This window comes from Vigna umbellata, chromosome 3, assembly GCF_029865625.1.
Source record: "Vigna umbellata cultivar VRB3 chromosome 3, Vumbellata_1.0, whole genome shotgun sequence".
In the NCBI taxonomy this organism is placed as follows: Eukaryota; Viridiplantae; Streptophyta; class Magnoliopsida; order Fabales; family Fabaceae; genus Vigna; species Vigna umbellata.
The window spans coordinates 27,365,907-27,387,892 of record NC_142167.1 but is presented as its reverse complement, the minus strand read 5'-3'; the positions used below and the strand labels follow the sequence as shown (position 1 = coordinate 27,387,892).

General features: G+C 38.1%; 1 protein-coding gene across 1 annotated transcript; it reads right to left on the bottom strand.

Annotated features, from left to right (window-relative positions):
* Positions 1 to 3,292: 3,292 nt before the first annotated feature.
* On the bottom strand, positions 3,293 to 16,286 carry LOC148202156 (uncharacterized). Its single transcript, XM_088109536.1, has 8 exons — positions 15,209 to 16,286; positions 14,982 to 15,052; positions 14,491 to 14,885; positions 14,198 to 14,397; positions 13,962 to 14,152; positions 11,831 to 12,947; positions 4,300 to 4,355; positions 3,293 to 3,706 (listed from the first exon to the last, which is right to left on the bottom strand). Exons 1-8 carry the CDS (start codon positions 16,284 to 16,286, stop codon positions 3,293 to 3,295), a joined length of 3,522 nt encoding a protein of 1,173 aa, XP_087965662.1.
* Between the last annotated feature and the right edge of the window lie 5,700 nt (positions 16,287 to 21,986).

The window sequence follows — 21,986 nt, the reverse complement described above, 5'->3', positions numbered from 1 at the left end:
ACACCTTTTATACATGCTTTTAATAAAAGTAAAATAAATACTACACTAAACTAATTAGCCTTGGTCCCCGCGTATCAGCATGTGTGCAAGGAATGGCAGTAATGGTCAATTTTCTACACGTGTAGTCCATTTTGTCAACATTGACAACAAATTGATCCCCAATTTGAGAAGTGTGTCTAACTTCAAATAATTTATCCGATGACCACTTGTCATGAATACAAATTGACAACACAGTTAGCAGTAAAGTAGTGATCATTTGAACTTAAGTTAATTATGTCATTAAAGCTACCTTAGTATTCAATATCTGGTTAACCATGATTCCTTTTGAAATTTGTTGAGAACTTTAGGGTAGACAAAACCTTCATATGATGTCATCTTTGTTCTGTTGGTAGTCCATCTCTTCATAATGTAAACCCTAATGTCTTCTAACATGGTAATAATGGGCTTGGATTTAGTATGAATTAGTACATCATTGAAGCCCTCACACATGTTCACAAGAGTGTCACACTTTGATGTAGGGGTGAATCTAGATCTTGACTAAAACTTGAGACAATTAAATGTTAGTAAATATAAGTGTGAAATGTGAGTATATAAACCACTTATAACAATAATGCATACCTTGGTGGAATGACGATCAAGTATTTAAATGCCTCAAAATTGAACTCTTTAATGTTTCTCATTTCAGACTCCCATTGTTGTGAATATGTGGTTGTTGATGCCCTCTACATGAGACGTTTAAGGATTTTCCCATGAAATTTCTTTCTAAAGTTTGAATACAAATGTCTAACACAAAATCTTTGTTCTACCCCAAGTAGAACATCTTGAATAGCTGGCAAAAGACCCTAACATTTTAAAATAGTCAAGTCAGCTCACTTATATGTCAAATTTATTGTAATTAAAATTTGTTAACACTGACCTTTAGTTGGTCTGAAATAAATTTGCATGATGGACACACAACTTCCCCACCAAGATCTTGAATGAGAAGCTCCAAGAACCAAGTCCACGAGTCTTTGTTTTCTACCTCAACAACAACATATGTTATGGCAAAATTTGTTCATTTGCATCTCTTCCAACTACTGTTAGCAACTCCCTCCATATTTTCCTTTCAAGAAGCATCCATCCAACTCAATAAATGGGTATAGAACAAATGAAGCTATCTTTGCATGCTTTCAAGCATGCGTAAAATCTATTGAAGATTAACTCATCGTTACTGTTTTCAACTTTTATTTTCACTGTTGAACTTGGATTTGTTCTCAAAAGCTCATGACCATAATCATAAATTCTTCTAAATTGTTCCTTGAATGACCCGTCAACATTATCTTTTGCAATGACTCTTGCCCTAAAAGTCATATTTCGAGATATACCAACATTGTATTTCCTACTTACTTTGCCCCTAATGTCTATCACCTTCCTAGTTCGTGCAATTTCTAGCGTTCCTAAGGAATTAAGTCTGAAGATCAAGAGCTTAAGACGACCAAGTACTCATACCCTCATCCTTGAGAAATATTACCCTTGGGAGAATTCAACAAGAACCTAAATTGTAAGGAACCTTCCGGCACTCATGCAATTCATAAATCATGCACTAAATGAGTTAAATAGAGCAAGCATTAGGAACAGATGAATTCCCTAACAAATAATGAATAAAACATATAAATTAAGAATCAATTCAAATACATGAGAGTTCACAAGGTTACATCATTCCCCAACAACAAATAGAGTTTAGTTCCCCATAGACATCGAGAAACTATATGAACAATGGAAAAGCATGAGATAGTAAAACTCTAAGAGTAGAAGAGGAAGCTCCCGACTCCAGATCCGCCTTTAGAGAGTAGAAGAGTGTGATGTTGTGTTGCTCCAACCAGAGATACAAAACCTAGAGCGCCTAGGTCCTTTAAATAAAGTTGGAAAAGAGTAAAAACAGGGCCCGATCCAAAAGAGTCGAAACAGAGCAAAAATTGGGTCGGATCAGCAACGCACGACGCTCGGGCACCCCATTTAGGGCGCCCGAGCGGTGGACGTCGACTTCCATAGGGCTTGAGCCTTCAGTTTCGGCCAAGCTTCGGGGTTCGTCGCTTGGGCAACCTAGGAGGGCAGCGAACGTCGATTTTTCCATGCCCAAGCCTCCTGCAGCTCGCCCAAGCTTCGTGTGGTTCCCTCTTCTGGTGCTTTTCTAGGCCTTTTTGAGCTCTATATCCTTAGCACTTCATCTCTGCTTCCTGTATTAACTCATTTTCTATCAAAACAAAGGGAATTAGTCATAAAATCATCAAATTCAACCTCAACTCTCTTATTCACACAACTTAATGAAAAAGCATGAGTCCAAGCAAGTTTCTAAGTGAAAAAGGTTGCTTTTAGTATCAAAATTACATCACAGATAGCGGTATTTTAAACCGTTATCAGAATCCTACCTGACGTACCTTTCTCAGTGTTGTCCTCTTTTCGTATATTTTACATTTTATTGTACACATTATGTTTAGCTTTCATGGAGCATGGGTTACTATAAATACACATCTCCATCATTGTATTAAACACTTTTGAGCATAATAAGATTAGATTTCTGAAATCAGAATTAATTTTCTCTTGAAAGTCAGGCTAGAGAGTCCAAGGATTTCCTCTAGCCACCTTCCAAGCACACTTTCCTCCATTTTCATTTCTCCATTCCACTTGTGTTATCACGGTTTTTCTCTCCTCCATGTTGCACCACTCGTCAAAAGCCACATCTTCAGCTTCTCGCGCCAGTGTCCCGCGCCTCGCCACATCCTCATTTCATTTGCACTCTAACGTCATCTTCCTCGAGTTTCATTCTCTCGAGAGTTCCTCGTTGTCAGACATTATTCATTGCGATAAGCCTCTTTTCTTAACAGATTCATCATCTTCTTTCATATTTCTTCCTTGCCTCAACCTATTCAACCACTTTCCACCGAACAAACTAGAATTTCCATCGAGTAAACTCATGTCCACTGTTTAATCGGTCTAGATTAGGGTTTCTTCATTATTTAGGGCTTTCCACCGTTCAATTTTGCTTCTCTCTTTCCTCCTAGGGTTTTAGTGTTATTTGCGTCAAATCTTCTCCGCTTTTGGAGTATTCTTTGATTCGTAGGGCTTTCTCGAGTTCTCTTCCGATTAGGTCTCGATCTAGAGCTCTATCTTCATTTTTCACTACAACTTCAATAGGTGTTCTCCTCAGGCGTCTTCCATCAACTAACCAACTCATCTAACACCCACTCTATGTTAGATAGTCCACGAACATCCTTAATGGAATCAATATCAGTTGTGTGTGAACACTCACCTACTAGAGTGCAAGGTTCTCTGTCACTTTTCCTTTAGAAGTCCTAATGTCACATTGAATGGTGACATCAACCAGAGTTTCTTCCCTGACAGACTCACATTCAACTTCCTCACCTACTTCCTCATCTACATCTTCATCCTCATGTACATGTTCATCTTCATCTACATCATGCACCTCAGTGTCATCTACATCATTATTATTACCATCATCATCACCAACTACATCTTGCATCTCTTTAGCAACATTACTATCACCCTTCCCCATTTGTCTTCCAACTTCGGCAGTACCATCACCCTCCTCCATTTGTGTTCCAACTTGAGCATTTGCATCACCCTCACCCTCCTCCATTTTTGTTCTAACTTCAACATCAACATCACCATCACCCTCCTCCACTTGTCTTGCAACATCACCATCAACCTAATTAATCATTTTTATTATCCGTGGTTCCATGGTATTATGACACGTAGAGATGAACTTCATCATTTAACCTTGCAATGTTCAACATATAGGCATAGCACCCCGGTCATCACTAAATAGTTCTAACCTATCTGGTACCACAGACTGACCTCCTAAATTTTACCAAAGGTCTTTGACATCTATACGACCTAAGTCTTTCACTGAGGCTAATATGCCAAAATAGCTCCATAAGTCTGGATCACAAGACCATTCTACTGTTTCTCCATCAAAGTGACCATTATGGTGGACCTCAACTTTAATACGTTCGTCATCCATGTTATATTGTATATGAAGCACAAAGTGTTCACACCTATACATTATAGGGGGGAAATATTATTATTATTACACTCCCTACCACTCAATGGGGGAACACTCAGACAGACAGGGGAACAAACTAACATCCCTACCAAGGAAACACTCACACAAATAGGGGACCACTACTTCTAAACAATTGAAAAATGCAATATTGGGACCACAATATGTACAGCTCTCCACATTTCAACATGTAATATCGAGACCACAATATCTATAGTTATACGCATCAATATTCATACCACAATGCATAAATAGTCATACCACAACGCAAAAACCCATTTCCCATTACCCATCCCTAAAACGAAAACGTAATAGAAAACCAACCGCGAAAGCAAACATAAAACCATCCACGAAAGGAAATTAACTTTAACTGGTGCCAATAGTTCATCAAACTCGAGGTGATTGTGTTCGTCTTCTCTCCGACTCTAATTCGTCTCCTATGCTCACTTACCAAATCCCTAATTCGCTTTCTCTAACCTATTTACTTTAAAAAGTCCTAATCTGAAGAAATTTCTAACATAACCAATTAAATTTTGTTCCACGTCAAAAACTCTTTATTTAAATAAAAATTCCACATAATATAACACTTTTACATCAGCATATTAAGTGTGCAACACGTTGGCATCTGTTAACGCCATCTGCTGACACTTAACGGAAAGGGCTTAATTGATTCAAATTTTTAAGATTTTGGATCCATATGAAACTATTTTCAATAAGAGGACTCACTTGAGATCCCATTACAAATACGAGGACCATCCGAGGGTTTAAACTTAAATAAAAATAATGACTTTCAATTCCATGTAGATTGATGTACAACTTATTACATCTTAGAGCTATTAAAATGTTGATATGGTACAATATGATCTTAATTTAATATTCACATCATATATCGTTATCTTAGTAGTATTTCCCTGTTAAGTATAGAAGTTTTATGTTATATTATAAGAATTCACTTGCAACTTATCAAATAATCACATTTTTACAATATAAATCAAAGAAGAATGTAAGAGCATGTAAAATTCTAGTAATTAAGAAAAATAAATAAACGAGGTGATAATTAATTATTTTAAAATTATTTATTTAAAAATTTATTATATGATTAATGGTTTATTTTTATTTTTATATAAAGGATTTTAAAAGAGATCGAAATAGAAAGGTAGGAAAAGATATATCCGGTATTTTGTTTAAAGATTGCATAAAATCTCTTAACAATATATATAGGGTTTTAAAGGTAAAAGTGAAACCTATAAATATACATATTAATTGAGTGACGGAGTATAAGACCCATGAAAATATTTACCTTGATAAATAGTAATAAATCATATTTTATTTTTATGAGTAAAAATGTGAAGAATGAACTTATATAAAAGAAAACGGATAAAGAAAACAAAGATATATATATATATATATTATTGAAGGTAGAAAAAATAGATGTGAAGCTTATCTATAATTTAGGATGTAAAAATTATAACCTCTTTCACAAACTAAAATCAACAAATTAATTTATTAATTTTTTTCTTGTGCGTAAATTAATTTGTAGTTTATAACACGAACTTATTTATTTTTTACTTTATATTTTATTTATATAAAAAATTTCGTCTAAATATATTATTTTACAAGGAAATATCAGATATTTTTCTTGCTGTGATATTTAAATCAGATGGTATTTTGCAGTCAACACAAATACTTATGAATACAAATGTAAAAAAGAACAATAAATAAATTTCATTTTATAACATTATTCTATCAATACTGTATAAGTATCAATTCAAATATAAAATATAAGTGTTTGAATTTTTATGCTATGAATTTTAAATACGAATATTTTGATATTTGATTCCTGAGATATATATTACTCCACTTTGACCATAATTTTGGGTAAAATGATCATCACTTTATTTTTGTTTCTGAGTTACTTCGGTAAAATCTCAATCTTCACTTGGTTTACCGTTAGATTAAGCTAAAATTTTTATATGTGATTATTGAAATATCTTACTCCCTTTTGACCGTTCGAATTTTTAATTAGAGGTTTGTAATTAGATGAATAAATTTTGTATTTTTGAGTAACCTGATCACTACTATAATTGTGTCCTTAAGTTACCATAGTAAAAACTTTAATTTTCTGTTTGTTTATCAATAGATTGACTTGAAATTCGGATATATGGTTCATAATATATATAAATTTATCTTAACTGCTCAGATTTTTAATTGGACGTTTGTGATTAAAGTTATTAATTTCATATTTTGGGTAGATCTGAAAACCACTTAAATTTTGTTGCTAAGTTACCTCGGTAAAACTTTAATTTCTACCTAGTTAACCGTTAGATTAACCTAAAATTTTAATATGTAGTTCCTAAAACATAGAGATTCACTTTAACTACTCGAATTTTAAATTGGATGTCTATATTTAGAGAAAGTTTTTTCGGGATTATTAGAAAACTCAACCCCATCTTAAATTATGTTTTTGAGTCATCTATGTTAAATTAAGATTCTGACTTCATTAACTGTTGGATCAAACTGAAACTTTTACACTAGGTTCTAAGCATGTTATTTACTTTGATCGGTCAGATCTTTAATTATTGATCTTTAATGAGAACAATCATCCTACGTCGAATTGCTTAAATTGTTAATAATATTTGATCAGTTTGGGTGAAATTTTGAGTAATTGTATTTATTGTATGTTTGATTGTATCATTGATTTGAACATTATTCTATGTTAAGCTATGAACATGAATTTGGATCAAATATGTATTGCACGATGAATAGGTTGATGAATATGAACATGATATGAGATTGGTCAAAGATCTTGTGGAGAGATTTTGTGTTTGTAATTGATTAATGTACACATTGATGTTGGGAGTTCTGATGTTGGAGGTTATCTTGATACTCTAATAATCATCCATTCTCAAGTAGAGAAGGATGAGTTATGTGGTGAGAGGGGCAGAAGGTCCTAGTCTATGCGCCAATTTTGGACATAGGTGTTACGGACTAACCTTTGTGGAAGACATGATGTATTGTATTAGAAATCTATGTGTAAAGAGTAGTGGACCCACCCCAAGTCCGTGATTTCGCATCAACGTTTCATTTAGATGGTCGAGTCTAGTATGATTATGGTATGATAGGATGATTAAGTCTAGCATGATGATTACATGTGTTGATAGGGGAAGTTAAACCTACCCTTTATATCTATGTTTTTTATGATGAACAAAAGATTGGTTTTCTAGTTTCTTGCACAAGAAATGACATAACACTTATCTTATTTGATCTTGTTTGTGCTTGATATGAGAATTCATTATTGGTAAATGAATCTTACTTTAAAAGGATTGAATATATCATTTAGCCTGTGTTCGCATGAACAGATTGAACTGTTCATGCGAATTTGAGAGCGAAGATTTACCAATGCATGGTTGTTTCTTTGAGCTGAAATGAACGGATCATCGAGGATGGATTTGCGGGACGCACTCCATTTTCATCACTCGCAAAATTGAAGAGATTTGCGTGGATTGTTGATGAAAAGTCGTGTGTGCCCTCCACTTGATACGCAACACAAGGGTGGCGTAACCGGTTATAGGAGAATCGTAACCGGTTACAGGGGTATGAAGCACATATAATGGGAGGGTGGCGTAACCGGTTACAGAAGCATGTAACCGGTTACAGGAGCATATGAAATTTTGGTGGCACGCGTAACCGGTTACGCAAACGCTTAACCGGTTACAGGTTTTTTTTTTATATTTATTATGCAAACTTATTTTTCAGTTTTTTTTATAATTATTTTAATATTATAATTTAAAAAAATCTACATCTTAATAAAATTAGGTATATTATATTTTTTAATTTATTAAAAATAAGTTGATTATTTAATTTTTATAATTTTTAAACATTAATTTTATAAATTATTCATAATTTTTTTTTCTTTATAAACATTTTTACAATTAAATATAACATTTATAAATAACATTTTATATTATTTTTATAACTAGGGGCATTTTGGTAATCTTTAATTTCTACCAATTAAACTCATTTTTAAAATCTATCACATCAATCAAATCCTATACTAATTCTCACAAACTTTACTTCCAAATCCACTCTCAATTACCCACAAATCCACTCAAAAAAATAACAAAAGAATTACCCTCAAATCCACTCAAATCCATTCAAATCATCTCCCCCAAATCACTCTAAACGAACAAAGCCTTATGGATGAAATAATCGATTTAACAAAGTGTATAATCTGTTAGATTTCACCATATCTCACTGTATGCTTAACAGAGCCAAACTACTCTATTGTAATCAATTACATGAGTTGATTAATCGATTAAAACATAAAGTTATGCCATTATATGTTCCATTAGTGAGTTGATATGTTTAAAATGGAAATTGGATTGAAAATTTGGTTAAGTAGAGGGATTAATAGATTACATAAGTTGTATAATCGATTAAATCAAGCTACTTTGTTTAAATCCATTTCATTTAATAGCCTGAACTGTCATAACGGTCAAATAAATTTATAACAGGCTACTATGATTATATAACTGATTACATGATTGAATAATCTGTTAAAATAGAAGCAAACCTTTTAAAATAGAAAGAAAAGCTTAAATGATTACATAAATATCTTAATCGATTATAATGCATCAAGATTCAGAAAATCTCATATATATATATATATGTGTGTGTGTGTGTGTGTGTGTGTGTGTGTGTCTTGAGTTCTGTTTCAAAACATACAATTGCTATCACTTTCATATACTAATTGTTTCATTAAGTTTTGATTATAGGAGTGTTCAAAAAGAAGTGTCTTGGAGAATCAAGGTTCAAATTGGGTTACCTACACATCAAGATTCTTTCAAGAAAGTGGGTTGAAGTGTTCTGATTTGATCTACACCAAGAGGAGTGTGACTAGAAGATCAAGATCATCATTGACATTATATGTTTCTCTACCCGTGCATGTTGGCCAAGTATGTAGGTATCAGGGAGTTGCACAATGGATTGTAAACGTTCGTTAAGAGCAGAAAGCATGTAGGTATCAAGGAGTTGCGCAGCAGATTGTAAGTGTTCGTTAAGAGCGAAAAACATGTAGCGGTTAATAAACAAGTTATAGTGGTCTGTTTTAAAAATTTATTTTCTAAGAGAACTTTTATCAAACTGTTGGTGTTCTAAAAGTGTAGAGAATGTAAGGAAGAAAAAAATCACACGAATGATTTTTATTCTATTCGAATAAAAAGATTCTATGTCCAGTCGTTAATCACTATAAAGAGTGATAACTGTAACATCCCAAAAATACAGTAGACACCATATAATAGAATTGATTACATTTAACAGTAAAACAGTGCAGTCTTTACATAAAGATGCGAGGTTCAAAAATGTCGAACGGCTTAAAGTACAAAATTTAAGATCGCCAGCGGTATCCCAAGGTTCTAATACTAACGGTTACACAACCCGCATCTGAACTTTCAAAAGCTAAATAGAAAAACTAAATACTACCACATGTCGAGCACTCTAGGGCTCGACCTTAACCTCTACTTCAACCAGATTGACATCATCCAAAATTTCTTCTTCCAGCGCCTCTTCCAGCAGCTCACTTCCATCTGCTCCCATCCACATGGATGATCATCGCAAGGACAAGACGGACGTACAATGACGATCGACAACGCAAGGAAGAGAACACAGGGTAAGCTCATGTAATTTAATTCATTTATTAAAGTATCAATTCAATCAAGTCAAACATACCAGAATGATTCAACATAAATAAATAAACAAATATCCATCAACTATTTCTAGACGGACCGTCCGGACTGTATGATCTGTGTAGCTATAGGCGTCCTCGCACCCGAGTGGTGGAGTAGCCGGGATATACCTAATCAGCTGCCACTCGAGGTTAGTCCGTTCTTACGTCGCCCATGTTAACTTATGGACTAAGGACCTCCTGCCATTCCCACACATGAACTACTCCCCTCTACGTGAAGATGAGTGTCACGGAATATCCGGATGGACCAGGCCTGTCTTAGCTTTCCACAGTCATACTTTACCAAATTTTAACATTCAAATATATATAAGAGACGTTCCTCCATGAAACGCTCGTTCGACTTTCACAAACATTTATTCATCTCATATAATGTTCATCATTCCAAAATAAAGTAATACCGACTACCAGATAGATGAACAACCTGTATTAACACGGTACTCGACACTGTCGGTCGACTCAGATGGATGATCCGTTATTCAAGGGAGTTCGACACTGTTGGTCGACACAGATGAATGATCTGTATTACAAGGGAGTTCGACACTGTTGGTCGACACAGATGAATGATCTGTATTACAAGGGGGTTCGACACTGTCGGTCGACACAGATGAATGATCTGAATTACATGGATGCTCGACACTGTCAATCGACACAGATGAAGGATCTGTATTACAAGGATGCTCGACACTGTCGGTCGACACAGTTGAATGGTATGTATTACGAGGGTGCTCGACACTGTCGGTCGACACAGTTGAATGGTATGTATTACGAGGGTGCTCGACACTGTCGGTCGACACAGTTGAATGGTATGTATTACGAGGGTGCTCGACACTGTCGGTCGACACAGTTGAATGGTATGTATTACGAGGGTGCTCGACACTGTCGATCGACACAGATGGATGATCTGTATTACAAAGATTTTTCAAGAAAAGGGTAAGAGCGCTTGGTGTAAGACCGAGCACTACTCAATACGATTACTATGTGTAAGAACGACACTGCTCATTATGAGCTCTAAGTAAAAGACCCAACATAGCTCATGCTCGACCAGAATCCTTCCCAAATGAAAGTATTCCAATTCAAAGAAGTTTACTAGAACACCAAACGGTCGAGAACCGTTTCATGTCGGACATACGTTATCATAGGGAAGTTGATATTCAAGTTTCACTTACATTCTCTCGTTTCCTAAGCATGTATATTTCGTATTCATACGTATCACCCATATCATACATTTCAACCAACATATATCATATTCATTCGGTACAACAACGTTCGACCATGCATACTCAACCGACATACATCTCATACATTCAGTTCATATCATGTTTACATACGACATACAAGTATAAATTAAATTACTAAGCTTCCCTTACCTGGATAGCAGTGTACGTCAAATAGTATAACTTGGACTTGCCTAAATATGGCTTTCTACCCTCCACGATCTTTCATACGCTCTTCAACTAAGTCTAATCAAAAGAAACTCAGAGAACTCAGTTTATACCCTTGCATGCAACTGAATCTAAGTTTGCATGTAACAAGAAACGAGCGTCCAGAGTCGAGCGACTTACCGGTTACAGAACTTGGATTTGTTCGGTTCGGATTGAAGCTCACGGTGCCAGGAACGTTCCTACGGTTCTGAAACGTGATCGGAGAAGAAGGTGATGAGTTACAGTAGAGAGAAGGTGAAGGTTTCTAGAGAGAAGTTGGAGAAAACGAAAGGTTGGGTTCTGAGGAAGAAGATGAATGGTGCAGGTGAGTGGAAGAGTTTTTCGAAAAATCACTTTTGTTTCTTCCAATTCCAGACGAACGAGCGTCTCGTTTTCGGACACCTGCACTCCCATTCTGACTTCAGAACCTTCCAACGTGACAAGTGGCATGCGTGCATGCAATGCAAAGTGGGTTTTAATTACCCGGAGCAGTGACGTGGCGTGTGTATTAATGGTGATGCGACAGAGATTATCCTTGCTAATTATCTAGGGTCTCACATTCTCCCTAACTACAAAAATTTTCGTCCTCGAAAATTTGAAACTTACCTTGAAACAAGTGGGGATATAACTCTCTCATGGCGTTCTCCACTTCCCACGTTGAATCACCAGTCTTAGCGTCCCACACCACCTTCACCAAATGAATGTCTTTTCCTTTGTAGTACTTGGTGCGGCTATCTTCTATACGGACTGGTTGCAACTCCAGCGTTCGGTCTGGACGAAGTTGAACGTCTTCTAACTCCAGCACGTGTGATGGGTTTGCTATATACTTCCGAAGTTGGGAAACGTGGAAGACTGGATGGAGGTTCGACAGTTGAGGCGGCAATGCTAGCTCGTACGCTACTGGGCCAATCTTCCTTAGTATTTGATAGGGTCCGACGAACTTCGGGGATAATTTCTTTGGTCGCATAGCTCTGCGGACTCCCGTGGTTGGATTCAGTCTAAGGAATACGTGATCGCCAGCTTGGAACTCCAACGGTCTTCTTCTCTTGTCGGCATAGGACTTCTGCCTGCTCCTCGACGTTTTCAACCTCTCCTGGATTAACTTCACTTTCTCTGTTGTCTGCTGGATAAGTTCTGGTCCAGTTAGCACGTTCTCTCCTTCCTCGAACCAACAAAGTGGCGTTCGACATCTTCTACCATAGAGAGCTTCAAACGGTGCCATTCCAATGCTAGCCTGAAAGCTATTATTATACGTGAATTCCACCAGTGGCAAGACTTCATCCCAAACGCCTAAATGATCTAGGACACACGTCCTCAGTAAGTCTTCAAGCGTCTGGATGGTCCGTTCAGACTGGCCGTCCGTCTGAGGGTGATAGGCTGAACTCATTTGCAACTTACTACCGAATTCGCTTTGAAGTGACTGCCAAAACCGTGAAGTGAACCTTGTGTCTCGATCGGAAATGATGCTCGACGGCACTCCATGCAGACGAACAATCTCCTGAATGTAGAGTTTGGCCAGATTGGTCATCGACAACTTCAAGTTTACTGCCAGGAAATGGGCGCTCTTCGTCAGTCGATCCACGATCACCCAAATTGAGTCATGATTTCTGATCGTACGTGGTAGGTGAGTCACGAAATCCATGGATATGCTATCCCACTTCCATTCGGGAATCTCCAACTGCTGAAGTAAGCCGCCTGGTCGTTGGTGTTCAGCCTTTGCACGCTGGCAAGTTAAACATGATGCCACAAAACGAGCGACATCACTCTTCATTCCAGGCCACCAAAATGATTTCCGGAGGTCTTGATACATCTTGGTCATGCCAGGATGCATGCTAAGACGGCTGTGGTGACCTTCCTCCAGAATAATTCTCTTCAGATCTCCATCATTCGGAATGCACGTCCGGCCCTTATAACGTAAGAAACCGTCCGTTCCAGTGTTAAACTCTTTGGCCTGATCCGTACCGAGGGCATCAAATATCTTCACTAACTCTTCATCCTCTCGTTGCTTCGTTCTGATCCGCTTAAACACGTCGCTGGATATTGTAAGGTTACAACACTTGATACTGTTCGACTCCAACTCGAATTGTAACCTTAGATCTCTAAAGCTTTCCACCAAACTCAGCTCGCGCACCATCATGGACGACACATGCACCACTTTTCTGCTTAGAGCGTCCGCTACCACGTTCGCCTTTCCTGGATGGTAGAGTAGCTCGAAATCATAATCTTTCAGAAATTCTAGCCAACGCCTCTGCCTCATGTTCAACTCCTTCTGATCAAATAAATATTTGAGGCTCTTGTGATCACTGAAGACTTGGAAAGTGGATCCGTACAAGAAATGCCTCCAAATCTTCAGCGCAAAAACGACCGCTGCCAACTCCAGGTCGTGCGTTGGGTAATTCCTTTCGTGAATCCTCAACTGACGAGACGCATAAGCCACCGCTCGCTTCTCTTGCATCAAAACACAACCCAAACCTTGGTGAGAGGCATCGCAATATACTTCGAAAGGTTTAGACGCGTCTGGAATAACTAACACTGGAGCGCTCGTCAATTTCACTTTCAACTCCTGGAAACTGGCCTCACAACGATCTGTCCAAGCGAACGGCTGGTCTTTACGAGTCAACTGAGTTAGCGGCGCCACTATCTTGGCAAAACCTTCAATGAAACGTCTGTAGTAGCCCGCCAGTCCAACAAAACTACGCACCTCAGTGACCGAACGCGGACTCTCCCATTCCAGTACCGCTCTCACTTTCGCTGGATCTACCGAAATGCCTCCAGCCGACACCACATGACCCAAGAACTGAATCTCCTTCATCCAGAATTCACACTTAGACAACTTGGCATATAACTCCTTCTCCCGCAACACCCCAAGTACAAGTCTAAGATGCTCTTCATGCTCGTCCTCGTTCTTGGAATAGATGAGAATATCATCTATGAAGACGACCACAAACTTATCCAAATAAGGCCTGAATATGCGGTTCATATACTCCATGAACACGGCTGGAGCGTTCGTCACTCCAAAAGGCATCACCACGTATTCATAATGCCCATAGCGAGACCTGAATGTTGTCTTCTGGATGTCGTCCTCCTTAACCCTGATTTGATGATACCCGGATCTCAAATCAATCTTTGAGAACACTGCAGCCCCATACAACTGATCCAGCAGGTCATCTATCCTTGGCAATGGGTATTTGTTCTTGATGGTCAGCTTATTCAATTGTCTGTAGTCTATACATAACCGAGAGCTGCCATCCTTCTTTCTTACTAACAGCACGGGCGCTCCCCAAGGTGATACGCTCGGCCTAATGAATTTCTTCTCTATCAACTCTTCAATTTGCTCCTTGAGTTCAGCTAACTCCGCAGGCGACATTCGATACGGCTGAACCGAGATAGGAGCCGCTGTTGTCACCAAATCAATGGTGAACTCCACTTCACGACAAGGGGGAAGTCCAGGTATCTCCTCCGGAAAAACGTCTGCAAATTCATCCACCACCGATCGTCCCTTGTCGTCACTAGTGGACGATCGTCCTAAACTCGTATTCCTAACTTCTCCATCTTCATGCGTCATAGTGAGAAAACAGTTGGCGCCCTCCATAATGTCTTCTTTCAGTTGGCCGAGCGTCACTGAAAGAACTTCTTCTTCTTCACCAGGGAAGATCAATTCCTTCGCTCCACAATCAATAAGAATGCGATTGGCAGCAAACCAATCCATTCCTAAAATCACCTCCAAACCTTGAAGAGGTAAGCAGATGAGGCTAACCTTAAACTTACGCCCTTCCACTTCTATAGGACACTTGACGCACATAGTTGACGTCCTAACCTCACCAGCTGCTGGTGTAGACACCACCAGATCAAACTGCATCTCGCTCACTTCTAATCCCAGTTTTTCAACACACGCCTTCGAGATGAAGGAGTGCGTTGCCCCCGAATCATACAAAGCACAGCACGGTCTACCAAACAGCATGCATTCACCAATTATAAGATTACCTGAGCTCGCTGCCTCAGCGCTCGTTATAGCATACACTCGCCCACTCGCTTGGGCTCGTCCACCCCTTGGCTGATTCCTTTCAGCGGTTGGTGGTCTCATTACTGCTCGCCCACTCATATTGCACTCGTGATCCAAGTGCCCATTCCTTCCGCAACGGTTGCAGTGCTTTCCTCCCACCAACTGAGGGCAAGAAGACCTATAATGCGGTCCTCCGCACTGGAAACAAACTACACTTCCCTGTCCAGACTGTCCGACAGGGACTATAGCTCGAGATCCGCTCGTCTGCGAAGGCTGGTTTGGACGAGCGTATGGAGGTCTCCTCTGAACAGTTCCTCCCCTTGACACGATCGGTCCCCTACTCACCGGTTGCTGCCTCTTCAACCGTTCCGCCTCTGCCATATTCTTCTCCAAAACCTTGGCTCGCTCAACCATAGCAGGAAACGACCGGATACACAGACTTGAGATCAATACTTTCAAGTCACTCCTCAGCCCATTCTCAAATTTCCTGCACTGCCACTCCTCACTGGTGGCCATCGTATTGAACCTCAGAAGATGTTTAAAAGTGTTGGTATACTCCGATACTGACTTTGCCCCTTGTGACAGTTGAAGAAACTCAACTTCCTTAGAATAGCGAACGCTATCTGGGAAGTACTCCTCATAAAATTTTCCCCTGAAAACCGTCCAGGTGATGGGATTCTGAGCGTCCGTTAAGATGGCTTTCATACTCGTCCACCAGTGGCTAGCTTCACCAGTCAGCAAGTACTCTGTAAAAGCCAAACGGCTTTCATCTGGACACCTCTTAGCATCGTAAATACGCTCTATGTCTCTCAGCCACTGGTCTGCCTCATCAGGAAGGCATTTTCCACTAAATTTAGCCGGATGATGTTGGAGGAAACTCTCCAAACTCCATTCAACTGCAGGCGGGGCAGCGTTGGAAGAAGACGCTCCCGGGGTGTGTCTGGTAGCAGCTAGGATCTCCATTAATTGTCTTTGCGTCGTTTCAGAGTTGGCACGAGAGGCCTCCAAACTCTGCATGGCGTTCTGGTTTTGCTGCATCAGTGTGGCGTTCTGATCCATCAGCGTGTTGTTCTGCTCCTGTAACCTTTCTATCACTGATTCCAACAACCTGGTGTTGCTGGACGTATCGGACTCATTCGGTTGAGGAGGAGGAGGTAACCTAGGTGCCATTTGTTCTCTGGACACAGAGAAAAACGAGCGTTAGTTATGTCCAAGAGTTAAAATAATAATAACTCATTAAACATACAATAAGTACACAGCAAAAACACAGTGCACCCATAACCATACAGTGTCCTTAAAAGAACAAAACTGCTCTGATACCACTAATGTAACATCCCAAAAATACAGTAGACACCATATAATAGAATTGATTACATTTAACAGTAAAACAGTGCAGTCTTTACATAAAGATGCGAGGTTCAAAAATGTCGAACGGCTTAAAGTACAAAATTTAAGATCGCCAGCGGTATCCCAAGGTTCTAATACTAACGGTTACTCAACCCGCAACTGAACTTTCAAAAGCTATATAGAAAAACTAAATACTACCACATGTCGAGCACTCTAGGGCTCGACCTTAACCTCTACTTCAACCAGATTGGCATCATCCAAAATTTCTTCTTCCAGCGCCTCTTCCAGCAGCTCACTTCCATCTGCTCCCATCCACATGGATGATCATCGCAAGGACAAGACGGACGTACAATGACGATCGACAACGCAAGGAAGAGAACACAGGGTAAGCTCATGTAATTTAATTCATTTATTAAAGTATCAATTCAATCAAGTCAAACATACCAGAATGATTCAACATAAATAAATAAACAAATATCCATCAACTATTTCTAAACGGACCGTCCGGACTGTATGATCTGTGTAGCTATAGGCGTCCTCGCACCCGAGTGGTGGAGTAGCCGGGATATACCTAATCAGCTGCCACTCGAGGTTAGTCCGTTCTTACGTCGCCCATGTTAACTTATGGACTAAGGACCTCCTGCCATTCCCACACATGAACTACTCCCCTCTACGTGAGGATGAGTGTCACGGAATATCCGGATGGACCAAGCCTGTCTTAGCTTTCCACAGTCATACTTTACCAAATTTTAACATTCAAATATATATAAGAGACGTTCCTCCATGAAACGCTCGTTCGACTTTCACAAACATTTATTCATCTCATATAATGTTCATCATTCCAAAATAAAGTAATACCGACTACCAGATAGATGAACAACCTGTATTAACACGGTACTCGACACTGTCGGTCGACTCAGATGGATGATCCGTTATTCAAGGGAGTTCGACACTGTTGGTCGACACAGATGAATGATCTGTATTACAAGGGAGTTCGACACTGTTGGTCGACACAGATGAATGATCTGTATTACAAGGGGGTTTGACATTGTCGGTCGACACAGATGAATGATCTGAATTACATGGATGCTCGACACTGTCAATCGACACAGATGAAGGATCTGTATTACAAGGATGCTCGACACTGTCGGTCGACACAGTTGAATGGTATGTATTACGAGGGTGCTCGACACTGTCGGTCGACACAGTTGAATGGTATGTATGACGAGGGTGCTCGACACTGTCGGTCGACACAGTTGAATGGTATGTATTACGAGGGTGCTCGACACTGTCGGTCGACACAGTTGAATGGTATGTATTACGAGGGTGCTCGACACTGTCGGTCGACACAGTTGAATGGTATGTATTACGAGGGTGCTCGACACTGTCGATCGACACAGATGGATGATCTGTATTACAAAGATTTTTCAAGAAAAGGGTAAGAGCGCTTGGTGTAAGACCGAGCACTACTCAATACGATTACTATGTGTAAGAACGACACTGCTCATTATGAGCTCTAAGTAAAAGACCCAACATAGCTCATGCTCGACCAGAATCCTTCCCAAATGAAAGTATTCCAATTCAAAGAAGTTTACTAGAACACCAAACGGTCGAGAACCGTTTCATGTCGGACATACGTTATCATAGGGAAGTTGATATTCAAGTTTCACTTACATTCTCTCGTTTCCTAAGCATGTATATTTCGTATTCATACGTATCACCCATATCATACATTTCAACCAACATATATCATATTCATTCGGTACAGCAACGTTCGACCATGCATACTCAACCGACATACATCTCATACATTCAGTTCATATCATGTTTACATACGACATACAAGTATAAATTAAATTACTAAGCTTCCCTTACCTGGATAGCAGTGTACGTCAAATAGTATAACTTGGACTTGCCTAAATATGGCTTTCTACCCTCCACGATCTTTCTTACGCTCTTCAACTAAGTCTAATCAAAAGAAACTCAGAGAACTCAGTTTATACCCTTGCATGCAACTGAATCTAAGTTTGCATGTAACAAGAAACGAGCGTCCAGAGTCGAGCGACTTACCGGTTACAGAACTTGGATTTGTTCGGTTCGGATTGAAGCTCACGGTGCCAGGAACGTTCCTACGGTTCTGAAACGTGATCGGAGAAGAAGGTGATGAGTTACAGTAGAGAGAAGGTGAAGGTTTCTAGAGAGAAGTTGGAGAAAACGAAAGGTTGGGTTCTGAGGAAGAAGATGAATGGTGCAGGTGAGTGGAAGAGTTTTTCGAAAAATCACTTTTGTTTCTTCCAATTCCAGACGAACGAGCGTATCATTTTCGGACACCTGCACTCCCATTCTGACTTCAGAACCTTCCAACGTGACAAGTGGCATGCGTGCATGCAATGCAAAGTGGGTTTTAATTACCCGGAGCAGTGACGTGGCGTGTGTATTAATGGTGATGCGACAGAGATTATCCTTGCTAATTATCTAGGGTCTCACAATAACTATTTCACTAAAATCAGTTTAACAATTACAATAAGATGAATAAAAATTGAGAACAACAAAAACCTTCCTTAGACAAACAAACCGGAAGAAATCGCTCAGCCCAGTTGAAGAGAACCGCTCCGACCTTAGACACACTAAGCACGAGCTTCTCCTATTCACAAGACTTAACAAGAGCACACTATCACTTGAGGACTTCCTCAGAAAAAACTGTATTTTAAATGGCATAGATTCCTTTTATCTCTTAGAAAGCTTCCCTTAGGCACAAAGCTCTAATACTCTCAAATGAAAAGTTACTTCATAAGAGTTGTGGAAAACACTATTTATAGCCCAAGGTTCAGAAAATGAAAAGACAACTCCCAACTCCCAAATATAATCTATTATCATAAGTGATAATCGATTATTTGTGTCCGTTATGGGGTTTTCAAAAAGTGATAATTGATTATCCTGAGTGATAATTGATTATCCTGAGTGATAATCAATTATTTGCACAACCTGGGCAATATTAAATCAGATAGTGATAATCGATTATTCTAAGCAATAATCAATTATTTTCGCGAGCAACTCTTTTCCAAATAGGCTCGTGATAATCGATTATTATACCAAATAATTGATTATCTATGCAAAGACTCTCTAAACATGAGAACTTCTAAGAGTTCTTACATCAACAAAGTAATTCCTACACAATTAATTCTACAAAATGCTTTTAAATAAATACAACAAAAGTCTTCATGTTCTTCATCTTGTAGCATCATCAAAACCATAATATCGTCAAGACACCAATGCTCCTCATTGGTAACAAAGTGTTGAGAGCTATGAGTGTTCTCAAGGGTTGTCAAAGAGTGAGGGTATTATCCTCTTGCTTTGCTATATTTGATTTTGAGTGTGGTGAGAACTGCATTGAGAGGGGTATTTCTGTATTTCTGTAAACTCAATCAATTTATAGTGGAATCCCTTCAACTTAGGTTGTTGAAGGAGAACTGGATGTAGGCTTGGGATTAGCCGAACCCGTATAGATTGTCTATGTTGATCTTTCTCTCTACTCTTTCTCTTTTATTGTTGATTCATCACTTCTTGTTTAATTGATTTCAAGAAAACCAAAGATTTTACAAAGCTGTTGAAAAGATCAAGTTTTCTAACTACATGATAATATGATGATTTTTGTGTGTGTAGTAAATATGTTTATGCATATTTTATGAATGATTTGTTCCATGTTACTTCATCCCTACTTGTTTGTGTTTGTGTTTTTGTGATGATTGTATAGATCGTGTTGCTATACAGGAAATCAGATATGAATGTAGCTGATTGTAGAGTCTATGATTAATGAGAGAGGGAATTGACCATGAGAGTTTTATTTAAAGTTTATCTAATGAAAATTTATAATGATGCTTTAGAAATTTATGGGATTAATGTATAAATGGAAATCAACATTTTTCTTAAATTAAAAAAACAATTCCCGTAAGAGTATGAGAAGGGGTGTTACGCATGGGGAGAAAGAAGTGACGTAGGGAAAAGTTTTGGAGGTTTACGTACAAAATCCAAGTAAGGTAAACTAACATTTTGTTTTCGTTCTTATATGTGTATATGATGAGTTGAGTTAAATAGTGGTTGTGAGGTAAGTTAACTACCTTTTATAATGTGACTTTGGTTCGAGAAAGTGAAGTTTGATGGTTTCATTATAAAAATATAAACTACTTGGTTGCAAAAACTATGGATTGAGGGGCCTAATTTTAGAAAAAAAAATTTGTGAAAAAGGTTAATTGATTTTTGATTTTTGGATTGATAATTGTTATTATTATTGTTCTTTAATGTTCAAAAGAGTTTTACTTGAATCATGTGTTTTGAGCTTAAGAACAATGATGGTTTGAGGTTTGATAAGTACTTTCAATTCGTTGCTTAAAGTTACGAGAATGAGATTTTATGAAATTGCATCATTATTTGGGCGCATAGGTTCAAAATGGGGTTTTTGTGAAGGTGAAATTGTTTTGTTATATGTGAATGTATGTTTAGGATTAGTTCCACCATAGCTAGGAAAGTTGCCTTGTGAGGGCGATGTGATGCAGCTTTGACTGGAGAGGATGCCTTTTAGAGGTGTTTTATTCTGCCATAGTCGGTGAGGCTATCTTGCGAGGGCGATGTGTTCCACTTTTGGCCAAGAGGATTCCTTATATGAATGATGTGTTCCATCATAGTGAGGTAGGATGCCCTTTGAGGGCATTATGTGCACATCTTAGTGATAAGAGTTATTTATTTATTTGTTTTATTGATTTATTAAAGGAAATGATTATTGGGAAAAGTTTTATTTATTTTCAAAAATACCTTCTTAAACTTTAATCAAATTGTGAGTTTTAATTTTAAAGAAAATGATTTGGCTACGCTATGTTAGCTTACCCTTTTATTTTTTTTATTGTGTTTTTCTTTTATTTTTACATTACACGAGAGTAGGAGATGATTCAGGTGAAGATACACAAAAATAAAGAATGAGAGTTAAGCAAGATTAGAGAATAATAAAAAAAATTTAGAGTTTAATTTTACAAATTTATCATTAAATTTTGAAAGTAAGACATTATTTATTTTTATTTATTTTCTTCAACAAAGTGATGAATTTGAAATAAGGTTATATAAATGTGGTCATAAAATTTAGAAATACGAAAATTAGGAGTATTATAAAAAAAACACATTATTGAAAACATCCTAATACATTATACATATATCCTTTAAAAGTGATTTAAATTAAATTATTAACGGAGAAATATGACTATTTTTTATAAGTGAAGATTAATATTGACGTATATGCTCAAACAATAACAACAAGACCCATCGCTTGATCAACCGTCAAACGGTTGAGCTACCATCTTTCAGTATGAGAAAACTTTAGTACATTTTTTTTGTAGTTATGTACTATCGATTAATTATCCAAAC